Here is a 14,277-nt window from a genome sequence, read left to right as displayed (position 1 = left end):
TATTGCCCAGCCACGTAGTATATTGCCCAGCCACGTAGTATATTGCCCAACCACGTAGTATATTGCCCAGCCACGTAGTATATTGCCCAGTCACGTAGTATATTGCCCAGCAACGTAGTATATTGCTCAGCCATGTAGTATATTGCACAGTCACGTAGTATATTGCACAGTCACGTAGTATATTGCCCAGCCACGTAGTATATTGCCCAGCCACGTAGTATATTGCCCAGCCACGTAGTATATTGCCCAACCACGTAGTATATTGCCCAGCCACGTAGTATATTGCCCAGTTACGTAGTATACAGCACAGAGCCACGTAGTATATTGCACAGCGACGTAGTATATTGACCAGGTACGTAGTATATTGCCCAGTTATGTAGTATATTGCCCAGTGACGTAGTATACAGCACAGAGCCATGTAGTATATTGCACAGCGAAGTAGTATACAGCACAGAGCCACGTAGTATATTGCCCAGTCACGTAGTATATTGCCCAGCCACGTAGTATATTGCCCAGCCACGTAGTATATTGCCCAACCACGTAGTATATTGCCCAGCCACGTAGTATATTGCCCAGTTACGTAGTATACAGCACAGAGCCACGTAGTATATTGCACAGCGACGTAGTATATTGACCAGGTACGTAGTATATTGCCCAGTTATGTAGTATATTGCCCAGTGACGTAGTATACAGCACAGAGCCATGTAGTATATTGCACAGCGAAGTAGTATACAGCACAGAGCCACGTAGTATATTGCCCAGTCACGTAGTATATTGCCAACCACGTAGTATATTGCCCAGCGACGTAGTATATTGCCCAACCACGTAGTATATTGCCCAGCCACGTAGTATATTCCCCAGTCACTTAGTATATTGCCCAACCACGTAGTATATTGCCCAGCCACGTAGTACATTGCCCAGTCACGTAGTATATTGCCCAGTCACTTAGTATATTGCCCAACCACGTAGTATATTGCCCAGCCACGTAGTATATTGCCCAGTCACGTAGTATATTGCACAGTCACGTAGTATATTGCCCAGACACACAGTATATTGCCCAACCACGTAGTATATTGCCCAGCCACATAGTATATTGCCTAGTGACGTAGTATATTGCCTAGTGACGTAGTATATTGCGCAGCCACGTAGTATATTGCCCAGTGACGTAGTATATTGCCCAGTGACGTAGTATACAGCACAGAGCCACGTAGTATATTGCCCAGTTACATAGTATATTGCCCAGTGACGTAGTATACAGCACAGAGCCACGTAGTATATTGCACAGTGTCGTAGTATATTGACCAGTTACGTAGTATATTGCCCAGTTACGTAGTATATTGCCCAGTGACGTAGTATACAGCACAGAGCCAATTAGTATATTGCACAGCGAAGTAGTATACAGCACAGAGCCACGTAGTATATTGCACAGTCACGTAGTATATTGCCCAGACACACAGTATATTGCCCAACCACGTAGTATATTGCCCAGCCACATAGTATATTGCCTAGTGACGTAGTATATTGCCTAGTGACGTAGTATATTGCGCAGCCACGTAGTATATTGCCCAGTGACGTAGTATATTGCCCAGTGACGTAGTATACAGCACAGAGCCACGTAGTATATTGCCCAGTTACATAGTATATTGCCCAGTGACGTAGTATACAGCACAGAGCCACGTAGTATATTGCACAGTGTCGTAGTATACAGCACAGAGCCACGTAGTATATTGACCAGTTACGTAGTATATTGCCCAGTTACGTAGTATATTGCCCAGTTACGTAGTATATTGCCCAGTGACGTAGTATACAGCACAGAGCCAATTAGTATATTGCACAGCGAAGTAGTATACAGCACAGAGCCACGTAGTATATTGGCCAGTCACGTAGTATATTGCCCAGCTACGTAGTATATTGCCCAGCTACGTAGTATATTGCCCAGCCAGGTTTGTCACAGGTTAAAAAATAAAAAATAAACATTTACTCACCTTTCCGAGGGCCCCTTGTAGTCCACGACAGCTTCCGGTTCCAGGGTTAGTATGAGCGCAGGACCTGTGATGACGTCGCGGTCACATGACCGCGACGTCATGGCAGGTCCCTCTCGCGCAGGCGCGCAGGGCCTGTGATGACGTCGCGGTCACATGACCGTGACGTCATGGCAGGTCCTTCTCCCATACCATCTTTGCCACCGGAACCTGCAACGGAAGATGGCGGCCGGAGCGAGCGGCAACAGAGGGTGAGTATAGCAGGTTTGTTTTTTTTTATTATTATTTTTAACATTACATGCCGCATAGGCATCGTCAATAGTAAAAAGTTGGGGACACACAGGGTTAATAGCGGCGGTAATGGAGTGCGTTACCCGCGGCATAACGCGGTCCGTTACCACCAGCATTAACCCTGTGTTAGCGGTGATCGGAGGGGAGTATGCGGGTGACAGGCACTGACTGCGGGGAGTAAGGAGCGGCCATTTTCTTCTGGACTATGCCTGTCGCTGATTGGTCGCAAAAGCCATGACAGGCAGCTGGCGAGACCAATCAGCGAATGAATAACCGTGACAGACAGAAGGACAGACGGAAGTGACCCTTAGGCAATTATATAGTGGATATATATATATATATATATATCTATATATAGATATATATATTTATTATATTGGTTTGGTAGAAAATCATGGCCTATATGCTTTCTTTGTACCGATTGGATTGTCCACTGCTCAGACAACGCTTACTTAGTTGCTATATTACCCCATTATCCCAAATAAAATAGAAACAGCCTATACTTACCTCCGGGCGCCATTACAGAGACGTAGGCGCTGAGTCTCCTGGGAGTCCGCTTCACAAGCACCTCCTTGAGACGTACCTGACAATCAGAGGAGGTAAGAGAGCATCAGCACCTCTTACTTCTTCTGGGTGTCAGTGTTTTCCAAAGGAAGTGAGAGTAAAGCGGCTGTTGATTGGCTACAGGGATCACATAGCATAACAACATCACAGGAGCTCCAGGACAGCAGGTGTCATCATCATCGCTGGAATGGCACTGGCACCAAAGGTGAGAATAGGTTGCTTTTATTTTATACAGGGTGTGGGAATTCTCCTCACTTGGGTGCTTGGTGAGGTGACACAGGAACAGTTTCCACAGTTTCCATTTAATGTTCTTGCTAGTTTATTGGTGCGTCATAAATCATGCCACAAACAAAGGAAAACAAATGGTCTTCATTGGAGGCAAAATAAAGTAAACAGAACACTTTAATTAGAGACAGTCCAGGACACAGGCTAGATAGTGTCCAGTATGTGGCTCAGTCTGGAGATAACACAAGAGACCTTCATACCTCCACACACAACCAAGTGTCAAACAAACAGACTCTATTTTACCCTGTGAACCTCACCGAGGGGTGGAATATGAGGGCAGGAGACAGGCTCGTCTCTCGTGTTGCCCGTAAAATCTGGTCCAGATGCAAAAAACAAGCCTCTTAGTACTATGTGCACTAGAGCAATACTCAAGGTTTACATTACAGAGTACAATCACCTCTTCCTACGCAGGTGGGGTGCTCCTCACCGTGTATCTCCAGAGAAAGGACTGCTCCTAAACCGACTTCTGAGGCATCTGTCTGGAGTATGAATTTCTTCTTAAAGTTGGGGGCAACCAGAACTGGAACGGCTGATTACACAGAGCTACGTTCAGTTCAATGCTGTCTCCGCCTCTGCAGACCATTTGGCCGTAGCTGATTGCATCCACTTAAGGAGGTCAGTCGGGTGCACCATCAGCAAAGTTTGCTCTCACTTGTTTCTTTGAAAGTAGTCTTGGCCACTTTTGGAGAGAGTAAAAATAATCCCAAAATATTCTTTAACTACGTAAATAGTAAGAAACTAAAAAATAATAGTGTTGGCCCCCTTAAAAATAGTCTGGGTGAATTGGTGGATGAGGATGATAAAAAAGCCAATATGCTAAATGACTTTTTTTCATCAGTATTTATACAAGAAAATCACATGGCAGACAATATGATCAGTGATAACAAAAATCCCCCATTAAATGTCACCTGCTTAACCCAGCAGGAAGTGCGGCGGTGTCTAAAAATCACTAAAATTGACAAATCTCCGGGCCCGGATGGGATACACCCCCGAGTACTGCAGGAATTAAGTACAGTCATTGACAGACCATTATTTTTAACCTTTAAAGACTTCATAATAACAGGGTCTGTACCACAGGACTTTCGTATAGCAAATGTGGTGCCAATATTCAAAAAGGGGACATAAACTGAACTCGGAAATTGTAGGCCAGTAAGCTTAACCTCTACTGTGGGTAAAATCCTGGAGGGCATTCTAAGGGACGCTATACTGGAGTATCTGAAGAGGAATAACCTCATGACCCAGTATCAGCACGGGTTTACTAGGGACCGTTCATGTCAGACTAATTTGATCAGTTTCTATGAAGAGGTAAGTTCCGGATTGGACCAAGGGAACCCAGTGGATGTAGTGTATATGGACTTTTCAAAAGCTTTCGATATGGTGCCACACAAAAGGTTGATACATAAAATGAGAATAATGGGGATAGAGGAAAATATGTGTAAGTGGGTTGAGAGCTGGCTCAGGGATAGGAAACAAAGGGTGGTTATTAATGGAGCACATTTGGACTGGGTCGCGGTTAGCAGTGGGGTACCACAGGGGTCAGTATTGGGCCCTCTTTGTTTTAACATATTTATTAATGACCTTGTAGGGGACATACAGAGCAGAATTTCAATATTTGCAGATGACACTAAACTCTGCAGGGTAATCAATACAGAGGAGGACAATTTTATATTACAGGATGATTTATGTAAACTAGAAGCTTGGGCTGACAAATGGCAAATGAGCTTTAATGGGGATAAATGTAAGGTCATGCACTTGGGTAGAAGTAATAAGATGTATAACTGTGTGCTTAATTCTAAAACTCTGGGCAAAACAGTCAGTGAAAAAGACCTGGGAGTATGGGTGGATGACAAACTCATATTCAGTGGCCAGTGTCAGGCAGCTGCTCCAAAGTCAAAAAAATAATGGGATGCATTAAAAGAGGCATAGATGCTCATGAGGAGAACATAATTTTACCTCTATACAAGTCACTAGTTCGACCACAGTTAGAATACTGCGTATAGTTCTGATCTCCAGTGTATAAAAAAGACATAGCTGAACTGGAGCAGGTGCAGAGAAGAGCGACCAAGGTTATTAGAGGACTAGGGGGGTCTACAATACCAAGAAAGGTTATTACACTTGGGGCTATTTAGTTTGGAAAAACGAAGACTAAGGGGTGATCTTATTTTAATATATAAATATATGAGGGGACAGTACAAAAACCTTTCTGATGATCTTTTTAATCATAGACCTGAGACGGGGACAGGGGGGCATCCTCTACGTCTGGAAGAAAGAAGGTTTAGGAAAATAATAACAGATGCGGATTCTTTTCTGTAAGAGCAGTGAGATTATGGAACTCTCTGCCGTATGATGTTGTAATGAGTGATTCATTATTACTTAAATTTAAGAAGGGACTGGATGCCTTTCTTGAAAAGTATAATGTTACAGGTTATATGTATATATATTAGATTCCTTAATAGGGCGTTGATCCAGGGAACTAGTCTGATTGCCGTGTGTGGAGTCGGGAAGGAATTTTTTTCCCCAATGTGGAGCTTACTCTTTGCCACCTGGTTTTTTTTTGCCTTCCTCTGGATCAACATGTTAGGGCATGTTAGGTTAGGCTATGGGTTAAACTAGATGGACTTATAGTCTTCCTTCAACCTTAATAACTATGTAATAATTACCCACTCAACATAAAATAGGGTAAACCTGGTGTCATCATGCAGCTCCTGCGCTATACCATTTATGACGTTACATTATTGAATGCCTCTTTTAGAGTTAGTTCCCTATTTTGGGGGGACCCAAAATTTTAGAAGGTCACCCCTAACTCAGGAATGTCAGTCTCACACGATACTACCTCTTCATCCCCCACAAGGACACAGAAGGGAAACCCATCAGACTCTGGGTGTGGTGACACATCTTTAGGGGCAATCCGTCTCTTATCCGAGCAACCGAACCCTGTCCCTCTTCTCCACAAGTCCCAAAAGAAACAAAAGTCCCGGCCTATGATAATGGGGTGCAATAAGTCCTGGAACACGCTGACCTTTTGGGACTCAGCACCTTGGGCCATTTCAGTATTCACTCCGGCCAATGGATAGTTTTTAGCACCCCTGTGAATGCAGCGATGACAACTTTTTTCCCATTGATCAGCTAGAGAGAAAGTGGAACCCTCCCGAGGGTCACCAAACTCCCTGAGTCTAGCAGTCCAGTCACTTGAAAATCATTCACCTTTACAAAGCTTGTGGCCCCTTGCTGGGTAGACAGCTCACAGTGCAGGCCCGATATTTATAGTATGAACACTGGCAACTGGTGTCCAGTTTTGGGCACCGGTGCTCAGGAAGGATATAATGGAACTAGAGAGAGTACAAAGGAGGGCAACAAAATTAATAAAGGGGATGGGAGAACTACAATACCCAGATAGATTAGCGAAATTAGGATTATTTAGTCTAGAAAAAAGACGACTGAGGGGCGATCTAATAACCATGTATGAGTATATAAGGGGACAATACAAATATCTCGCTGAGGATCTGTTTATACCAAGGAAGGTGACGGGCACAAGGGGGCATTCTTTGCGTCTGGAGGAGAGAAGGTTTTTCCACCAACATAGAAGAGGATTCTTTACTGTTAGGGCAGTGAGAATCTGGAATTGCTTGCCTGAGGAGGTGGTGATGGCGAACTCAGTCGAGGGGTTCAAGAGAGCAGAACAATATTGTATCATACAATTATTAGGTTCTGTAGAAGGACGTAGATCTGGGGATTTATTATGATGGAATATAGGCTGAACTGGATGGACAAATGTCTTTTTTCGGCCTTACTAACTATGTTACTATGTTACTATGTAACCCAGGCTGCAATCCATTTGTTTGGAGGTCAGGGGACAGCTATATGGTCTTGGCCGTGACATTTCCAGCATATAATATTGCCAGCTTAGACCTTCAGCATAACCTTCTCTACCCCTTTTGACCTTGGACTCCCCACCCCTTTTTGGGCCTCTGCCCTCTTGGGGCCCCAAGTATAGGGAGGGTTGCATCCAAAAGAAACCCTCAACCCCCTGATACCTTTCAACCAATCCAACCAGGTCATTGGCGCTTCAGGGATTCACCTTGGGCAATCCAAGTCTGTATTTAGCTTGGAAGGGAGTGCCCAAACTGGTCATTACCGCTCGCTCTACCATCTGCCCAGGCATAGAGGACTATGGCTGCAACCATTTTTGTACCAGGTGCAGTAGTTCAAACATTTGGAAGCGAGAGGGTTTGTCTTGGTGATGCGCCCATTGGTGGACCTGTTGTTTCCTGACAGTCATTGTCACCCTAAAGCGCGCCAAAATTTCAGCTTTATATGTTCCATGGCATTTTGTAAGACTATGTCATAGAAGGCCTTCTGGAGCTTAAGCGTTAAGTATGATGCAGCACTTCTGCCCATTGCTCTGGCGGGAGTTTCTCCGTCTCGGTAACCCATTCAAAAATGGTCAAAAAGGCCTCTATATCCTCACCCTCAGTTATTTTCTGCAGGGCTTTCCCTCCCACCTTCCGAATGGAAAAATCATCTGCTGACCTTGGAGTCGGATCTGTTGCCATGCCATGAACGACCTCTGCGAGTAAATCAAACTGCTGCTGCTGTTGATTATGCTAATACTGCTGTTGCTGGATCAGTTTTATAAGCAGCTTATTCTTCTCCTGTTGTGTCAGCTGGTGTTGTTGTTGTTGCTACTGTTGCATCTGGGCTTGCAGCAGGTGTTTAAATAGGTCCTCCATGCTGTCTGATGTTGTTTGCTGGTTTATGGCCACCTTCACCGAGGACTTGGTAACAGTCACACGTGTTCCCTGGTAACGCTGCCCGCACTTGTAACAAAAATTGTCGTAATGCTACTCACTTGGGTGTGTGGTGAGGTGACACAGGAAACGTTTCCATTTAAATGTCCATGTTGGTTTATTGGTGCTTCATAAACCATGCCACAAGCAAAGGAAAACAAAGGGCTTTCAGCGCAGACAAAACAAAGTAAACAGTTCGTAACAAACTCTCTTTAGAAACAGTCCAGGAGACATAAGCTGGATAGTATCCGGTATACCACTTAGGCTCTGTGCACACGATGCGGATTTTGCTGCGGTTTACATTCCACAGCATGTAAATTCTTTCTGCGGAATCTGCAGTGGTTTTACACCTGCTCCATAATAGAAAACCGCAGTGGAATCCGCACAAAAACCGCGGTAAATCCACGATAAATCCGCAGGGAAAACGCAGTGTTTTTGCCCTGCGGGTTTATCAAATCCGCTGCGGAAAAATCCGCAGTGGACCAGTCTACGTGTGCACATAGCATTAGTCTGGAGATAACACATAGGAGGCCTTCTTACCAGCACACACAGACCATGTGTCAAACAAAAAGACTCCATATTACCCTGTAAAACCTAGCCGAGATGCACAAAACAAGCTTCTTAGTACTATGTGCACTAGAGCTTTAATCCATGTTTATATCACAAAGGACAACCACCTCTGTGATACATACCTTCCATCAACTATATGTTCGATAGCCACCTTAAAGGGGGAATATGGCTATTGACAATGGGTTGTGGACACACTCTTTAGAATAATATATTTTGCAGAGTGAACCACTACTTGTTTGTATGTTAACATGTACATATTAGACTGTAAATGAAATAATATATGTCTCTCTCTCATTCCATTCCTCAGGCTGTGCCTTCCTCACATACTGTGCCAGAGACTCAGCCATAAAAGCACAAACGGCCCTGCACGAGCAGAAGACTCTTCCTGGGGTGAGTAAAAATTGCATAGACTGATCATGGTTTGAGGTTTAGGGTCAATGTCAGTGACAGAATTCAGAGAAGACAGAATGGGTTTAAATTACATTCAACTGTATGGTGGCCTCCTGAATCATTTACATAATGATTGTGTGTTGCTGTAGGAATCTATAGAATGATGGGCTATCAATCAAAGGTTTCATGTGAACAGAACATTTTATAAACATTAAGGTGCTCAGCAGAGCATGTCATAAGAAGAAAGTGATATATGCTGGGATCTGCACTGAGTCTTCTAGTTCCAGGGGAAAATATTATGAACACATTGCGCAAGGATTTTTGGAATAATGAACGTTTCCCACTGGGATTGGTGGATAATATTATAATGAATAGATATAAAATGTTATTCTATATTAAGTTTGATAACATCATTGATGTGGATTCCGTAACTGTTTATGAGGTCTATAGGGACACAAAAATCTCATAAATCAAGCCTTGAATGTGTTCCATTTAATTTAGATGCTGAAAAAAAGCTATGGTTCTTCTTTTCCATTAGGCATATCATAACCTTTATGTGGTTGTGTAGCTAATACAATTAATAATAAGCAAAAAAAAAAACAACAACAAGCAATTGGCAGTATGCCAGTATATGTGTCTTTTCTACACATGATAGATTAAATTACATTGCAAATGAATTAGCCACATATACGGAAGTAATATGCCAGGGTTGAAATATGCAAAATGATATTGACTTGAGTACAGTATTTTTCTATGCGGTATCGAACAACTACAAGAAAATACATACTTAAAGTGCATTTTTGTGTCTAGAAATGTGACAGTATATATTATATTTCTAGTATATAATATATACTACAGTAGATCAGAGGATGCTAAGGACATTAGTAGGACCCCATCTGAATAGTGGAAGCCCATCAGATTCATTTTTTATTAGAATAATTAAGAAAGGAGACATTTGATTGTTCGCTATGCCTTTATAGTAGTACCGTACTTAGCTTGCTGGGCACAGGGAAAAGAAGTGGAAGTGTTGTCAGGGAGCACAGATACTTGTTGCCTGTAGGTTTAGACTCTGATAACTTGGCCAAATAAATAAGACGTAAAAGGCATGTAACTTGAATCATAATTATTGGGCTTTTGCGCTGATTGAATTCTCTCTTAATGCTTTATGACAACTAAAGTACAGTTTCTCTACTAAATCTACAATATATGTCATGAGTTCCAGGAACAAAGATTATCATTTTAAATGGTAACTACACTGTCGAATAATTTTTCAGAATAAGCTGTTTTGGGTATGTGCATGACAAATACACCACTGTGATTTGTATTCTACAGTTTCACAAATGTTAATTTAGATTGTGAGCCCCATCGGGGACAGTGATGAGAATGTGTGAAAAAATGTAAAGCGCTGCGGAATATGTTAGCGCTATATAAAAATAAAGATTATTATTATTATTATGTTTGCCTCTGTAGGCTTTTCCTCTCATTTGCAATTGACTGTAAGCTCTTGAGAGGAGTCTAGCTGCTTTAATGTCTCCCATACACAACACAGAGGGGGATTCCTGCTCTTCAATCCTTAGTTAACACACAGAGAGAAGCAGCAGCATAGAGGACATTATACAGCAGTATTGAGCATTGTATAAGTGAATCCAGCTCCTGGATGAGGTAAGAAACTTGTTAGAGAGATCCGCAGCAGTATTGAGCATTGAGTATGTGAATCCAGCTCCTCAATGAGGTAAGATACTTGTTGGAGAGAGCCGCACAATCTTTCTGTGTCCCTCTGCCCATTCTCTAACTCTGCTCCTCACCATTACCCCCGCCCCAATTCTGTATATAATATAAGAAGAGGTGCGACATGACACTGGCAGTCAATCTGCTCTTGAGCAAGATGGAGTTGAGCTGTTTTTCAGAGTGGATAGTGAGTTCAGGAGATGGGGTAGAGAAAAAAGTGGTTCAAAGTGGGGAAGGAAGGAGAATTATCAGATAAGATATATTATAATATTTCGTATATTCGCTTGTACTTTTGCTTTGATCGAAGTATATTGAAAATCCCATTTATTCTGGGATCTCAAATAAATATTAGGAAAAGACAAGAATAAAAGCAATTAAAAAACAATGAAACAAACAACAAATAAATGGCATCACTCAACAGGAGTGTTCACCTTCCATCATGTAACCATGTCTTCATACATGCGAGAAGCTGCCAGTGAACCCTAAAGATCCTAGATGGGATGTGGAATGAAAGTTTATACAACAATATATATACTTTATCATTTATTACAATAGCAAGTTTAACTGCTAACCCCCAGTATTATGTATCCTTTAGCCAAATTATCAGAGTTAGGCTCCCTTTAGATGGCCATTAGAAACCTTGGATCTGCAGTGCTATCAGCATATGGTGAACAGGTGCAGGAGCCACATACTATATACAGTGGGGCAAAAAAGTATTTAGTCAGTCAGCAATAGTGCAAGTTCCACCACTTAAAAAGATGAGAGGCGTCTGTAATTTACATCATAGGTAGACCTCAACTATGGGAGACAAACTGAGAAAAAAAAATCCAGAAAATCACATCGTCTGTTTTTTTAACATTTTATTTGCATATTATGGTGGAAAATAAGTATTTGGTCAGAAACAAAATTTCATCTCAATACTTTGTAATATATCCTTTGTTGGCAATGACAGAGGTCAAACGTTTTCTGTAAGTCTTCACAAGGTTGCCACACACTGTTGTTGGTATGTTGGCCCATTCCTCCATGCAGATCTCCTCTAGAGCAGTGATGTTTTTGGCTTTTCGCTTGGCAACACGGACTTTCAACTCCCTCCAAAGGTTTTCTATAGGGTTGAGATCTGGAGACTGGCTAGGCCACTCCAGGACCTTGAAATGCTTCTTACGAAGCCACTCCTTCGTTGCCCTGGCGGTGTGCTTTGGATCATTGTCATGTTGAAAGACCCAGCCACGTTTCATCTTCAATGCCCTTGCTGATGGAAGGAGGTTTGCACTCAAAATCTCACGATACATGGCCCCATTCATTCTTTCATGTACCCGGATCAGTCGTCCTGGCCCCTTTGCAGAGAAACAGCCCCAAAGCATGATGTTTCCACCACCATGCTTTACAGTAGGTATGGTGTTTGATGGATGCAACTCAGTATTCTTTTTCCTCCAAACACGACAAGTTGTGTTTCTACCAAACAGTTCCAGTTTGGTTTCATCAGACCATAGGACATTCTCCCAAAACTCCTCTGGATCATCCAAATGCTCTCTAGCAAACTTCAGACGGGCCCGGACATGTACTGGCTTAAGCAGTGGGACACGTCTGGCACTGCAGGATCTGAGTCCATGGTGGCGTAGTGTGTTACTTATGGTAGGCCTTGTTACATTGGTCCCAGCTCTCTGCAGTTCATTCACTAGGTCCCCCCGCGTGGTTCTGGGATTTTTGCTCACCGTTCTTGTGATCATTCTGACCCCACGGGGTGGGATTTTGCGTGGAGCCCCAGATCGAGGGAGATTATCAGTGGTCTTGTATGTCTTCCATTTTCTAATTATTGCTCCCACTGTTGATTTCTTCACTCCAAGCTGGTTGGCTATTGCAGATTCAGTCTTCCCAGCCTGGTGCAGGGCTACAATTTTGTTTCTGGTGTCCTTTGACAGCTCTTTGGTCTTCACCATAGTGGAGTTTGGAGTCAGACTGTTTGAGGGTGTGCACAGGTGTCTTTTTATACTGATAACAAGTTTAAACAGGTGCCATTACTACAGGTAATGAGTGGAGGAAAGAGGAGACTCTTAAAGAAGAAGTTACAGGTCTGTGAGAGCCAGAAATCTTGATTGTTTGTTTCTGGCCAAATACTTATTTTCCACCATAATATGCAAGTAAAATGTTAAAAAAACAGACAATGTGATTTTCTGGATTTTTTTTTCTCTGTTTGTCTCCCATAGTTGAGGTCTACCTATGATGTAAATTACAGATGCCTCTCATCTTTTTAAGTGGTGGAACTTGCACTATTGCTGACTGACTAAATACTTTTTTGCCCCACTGTATATGCACTAGTCTGTTCCCTATATATGGCCAGCCCTGCACATGCTAATTATTTTTCACACGGACCCGACGTTCCTCTGGACGTTTTCTCCGTCTGCCGGAAACGACTATTTGGACGGATCCGGAAAAAAACGGATGAAACGTCTGGCATTCAGGCGCAATACGGCGCTAATACAACTCTATGAGAAAAAAACCGGATCCGGTGTAAAAAAAAAAAACCGGATCCGTTTTTTTCAAAACTTGCCGGATTGTGCCTGAAACAAAAAACCTGATGTGTGAACTTAGCCTTAAAGGGAACCTGCCTTGTGAAAAAAACGATATTAACCTGCAGATATGAGATTAATTTGCAGGTCAATAGTATTCAGAAGTTGTGTTGCACTGAGAGCCCCACTACTGGGAGGAAATGAACTTTATTCCTCCTTGCAGCCTTGTGCTTTCAGTCATAGAGGCGCGGCTTCAGTCACCGCTCAGTGTATAGTGAGCAGCAGCTGAAACCATGCCCCAGCACTGACTGACAGCTGGCTCTCCACTACACAGGCTGTCAGTAAGTGCCGGGGGTATGGTTACAGCCGCCGATCACGATGACTGAAGCTGTGCCGCTATGACTGAAAGCTTGAAAAAAGTTCATTTCCTCAGGGCCGCGGAGCTCTCAGTGCAATGGCCATGCAGTTTCTGAACGCTGTTATCCTGCAGATAAACCCCATGTCTGTCTGCAGGTTAATATCGTTTTTTCACATGACATGTTCCCTTTAAATGAAGAAATGAAAAGATTTGAAAAGCATCAAGCTTTAAGGTGCATTTAGACTGAAAATTATTCCTGGAAGCACCCATTTCACTATATTTATGCAGTGTAAACAGGCTATCGATCACCTGATAAACCAGCCAAATGCTCGTTCGTCGGGTGAAAAGATTTTTAAACAGGATTGAAAATCATTATTGGCAACTCATCATCCTGTGTAAACATGACTTGTGCTGGCAAGAAGAATGGCAGCCTAGGTGCTCTGAGCCATCTATTGCAGGTCATTCACTGCACATTGGGAGTGCAGTCTGCCTTTATAAACAAACAGTTAAAGAAGCACTCCCATAAAATGTGTTATTCTCTTATTCCCTTCACGACGACTCCAATTTCCTTTTTTGTTTTTTCCTCCTTTTCTTCCAAGAGCCATAAATTTTCTGTTATATAGTTACGTGGGTTGGAAAAAGGCCTAGGTCCATCAAGTTCAACCTTTCTCCCCCAACTGTACATGTTAGCACTAAATTATCTATAACTCGCAATGTTATGTGTAGTGAGGAAATCATCCAGCCCTTTCTTCCACAGTCTGACTGCTCTAACTGTAAAGAACCCTTTCCTATTTAGCTGCCGCTATCGCCTTTCT

The 14,277-nt window shown here is 42.8% G+C and overlaps 1 protein-coding gene across 2 annotated transcripts in view; it reads left to right on the top strand.

The window, feature by feature from the left end:
- Window positions 1-14,277, top strand: part of CELF5 (CUGBP Elav-like family member 5) — a 193,640-nt gene that overhangs the window by 74,536 nt on the left and 104,827 nt on the right. For both annotated transcript variants that reach the window (XM_069739376.1, XM_069739368.1), the window contains exon 2: window positions 8,787-8,869. In XM_069739376.1, coding sequence (XP_069595477.1) covers window positions 8,787-8,869 — 83 coding nt within the window. The remainder of the gene's footprint in view (window positions 1-8,786; window positions 8,870-14,277) is intronic.

Source organism: Ranitomeya imitator, chromosome 1 (assembly GCF_032444005.1).
Source record: "Ranitomeya imitator isolate aRanImi1 chromosome 1, aRanImi1.pri, whole genome shotgun sequence".
Lineage (NCBI taxonomy): Eukaryota > Metazoa > Chordata > Amphibia > Anura > Dendrobatidae > Ranitomeya > Ranitomeya imitator.
The sequence above is the reverse complement of the archived record's forward strand: the minus strand, read 5'-3'. Positions and strand labels throughout refer to the sequence as shown.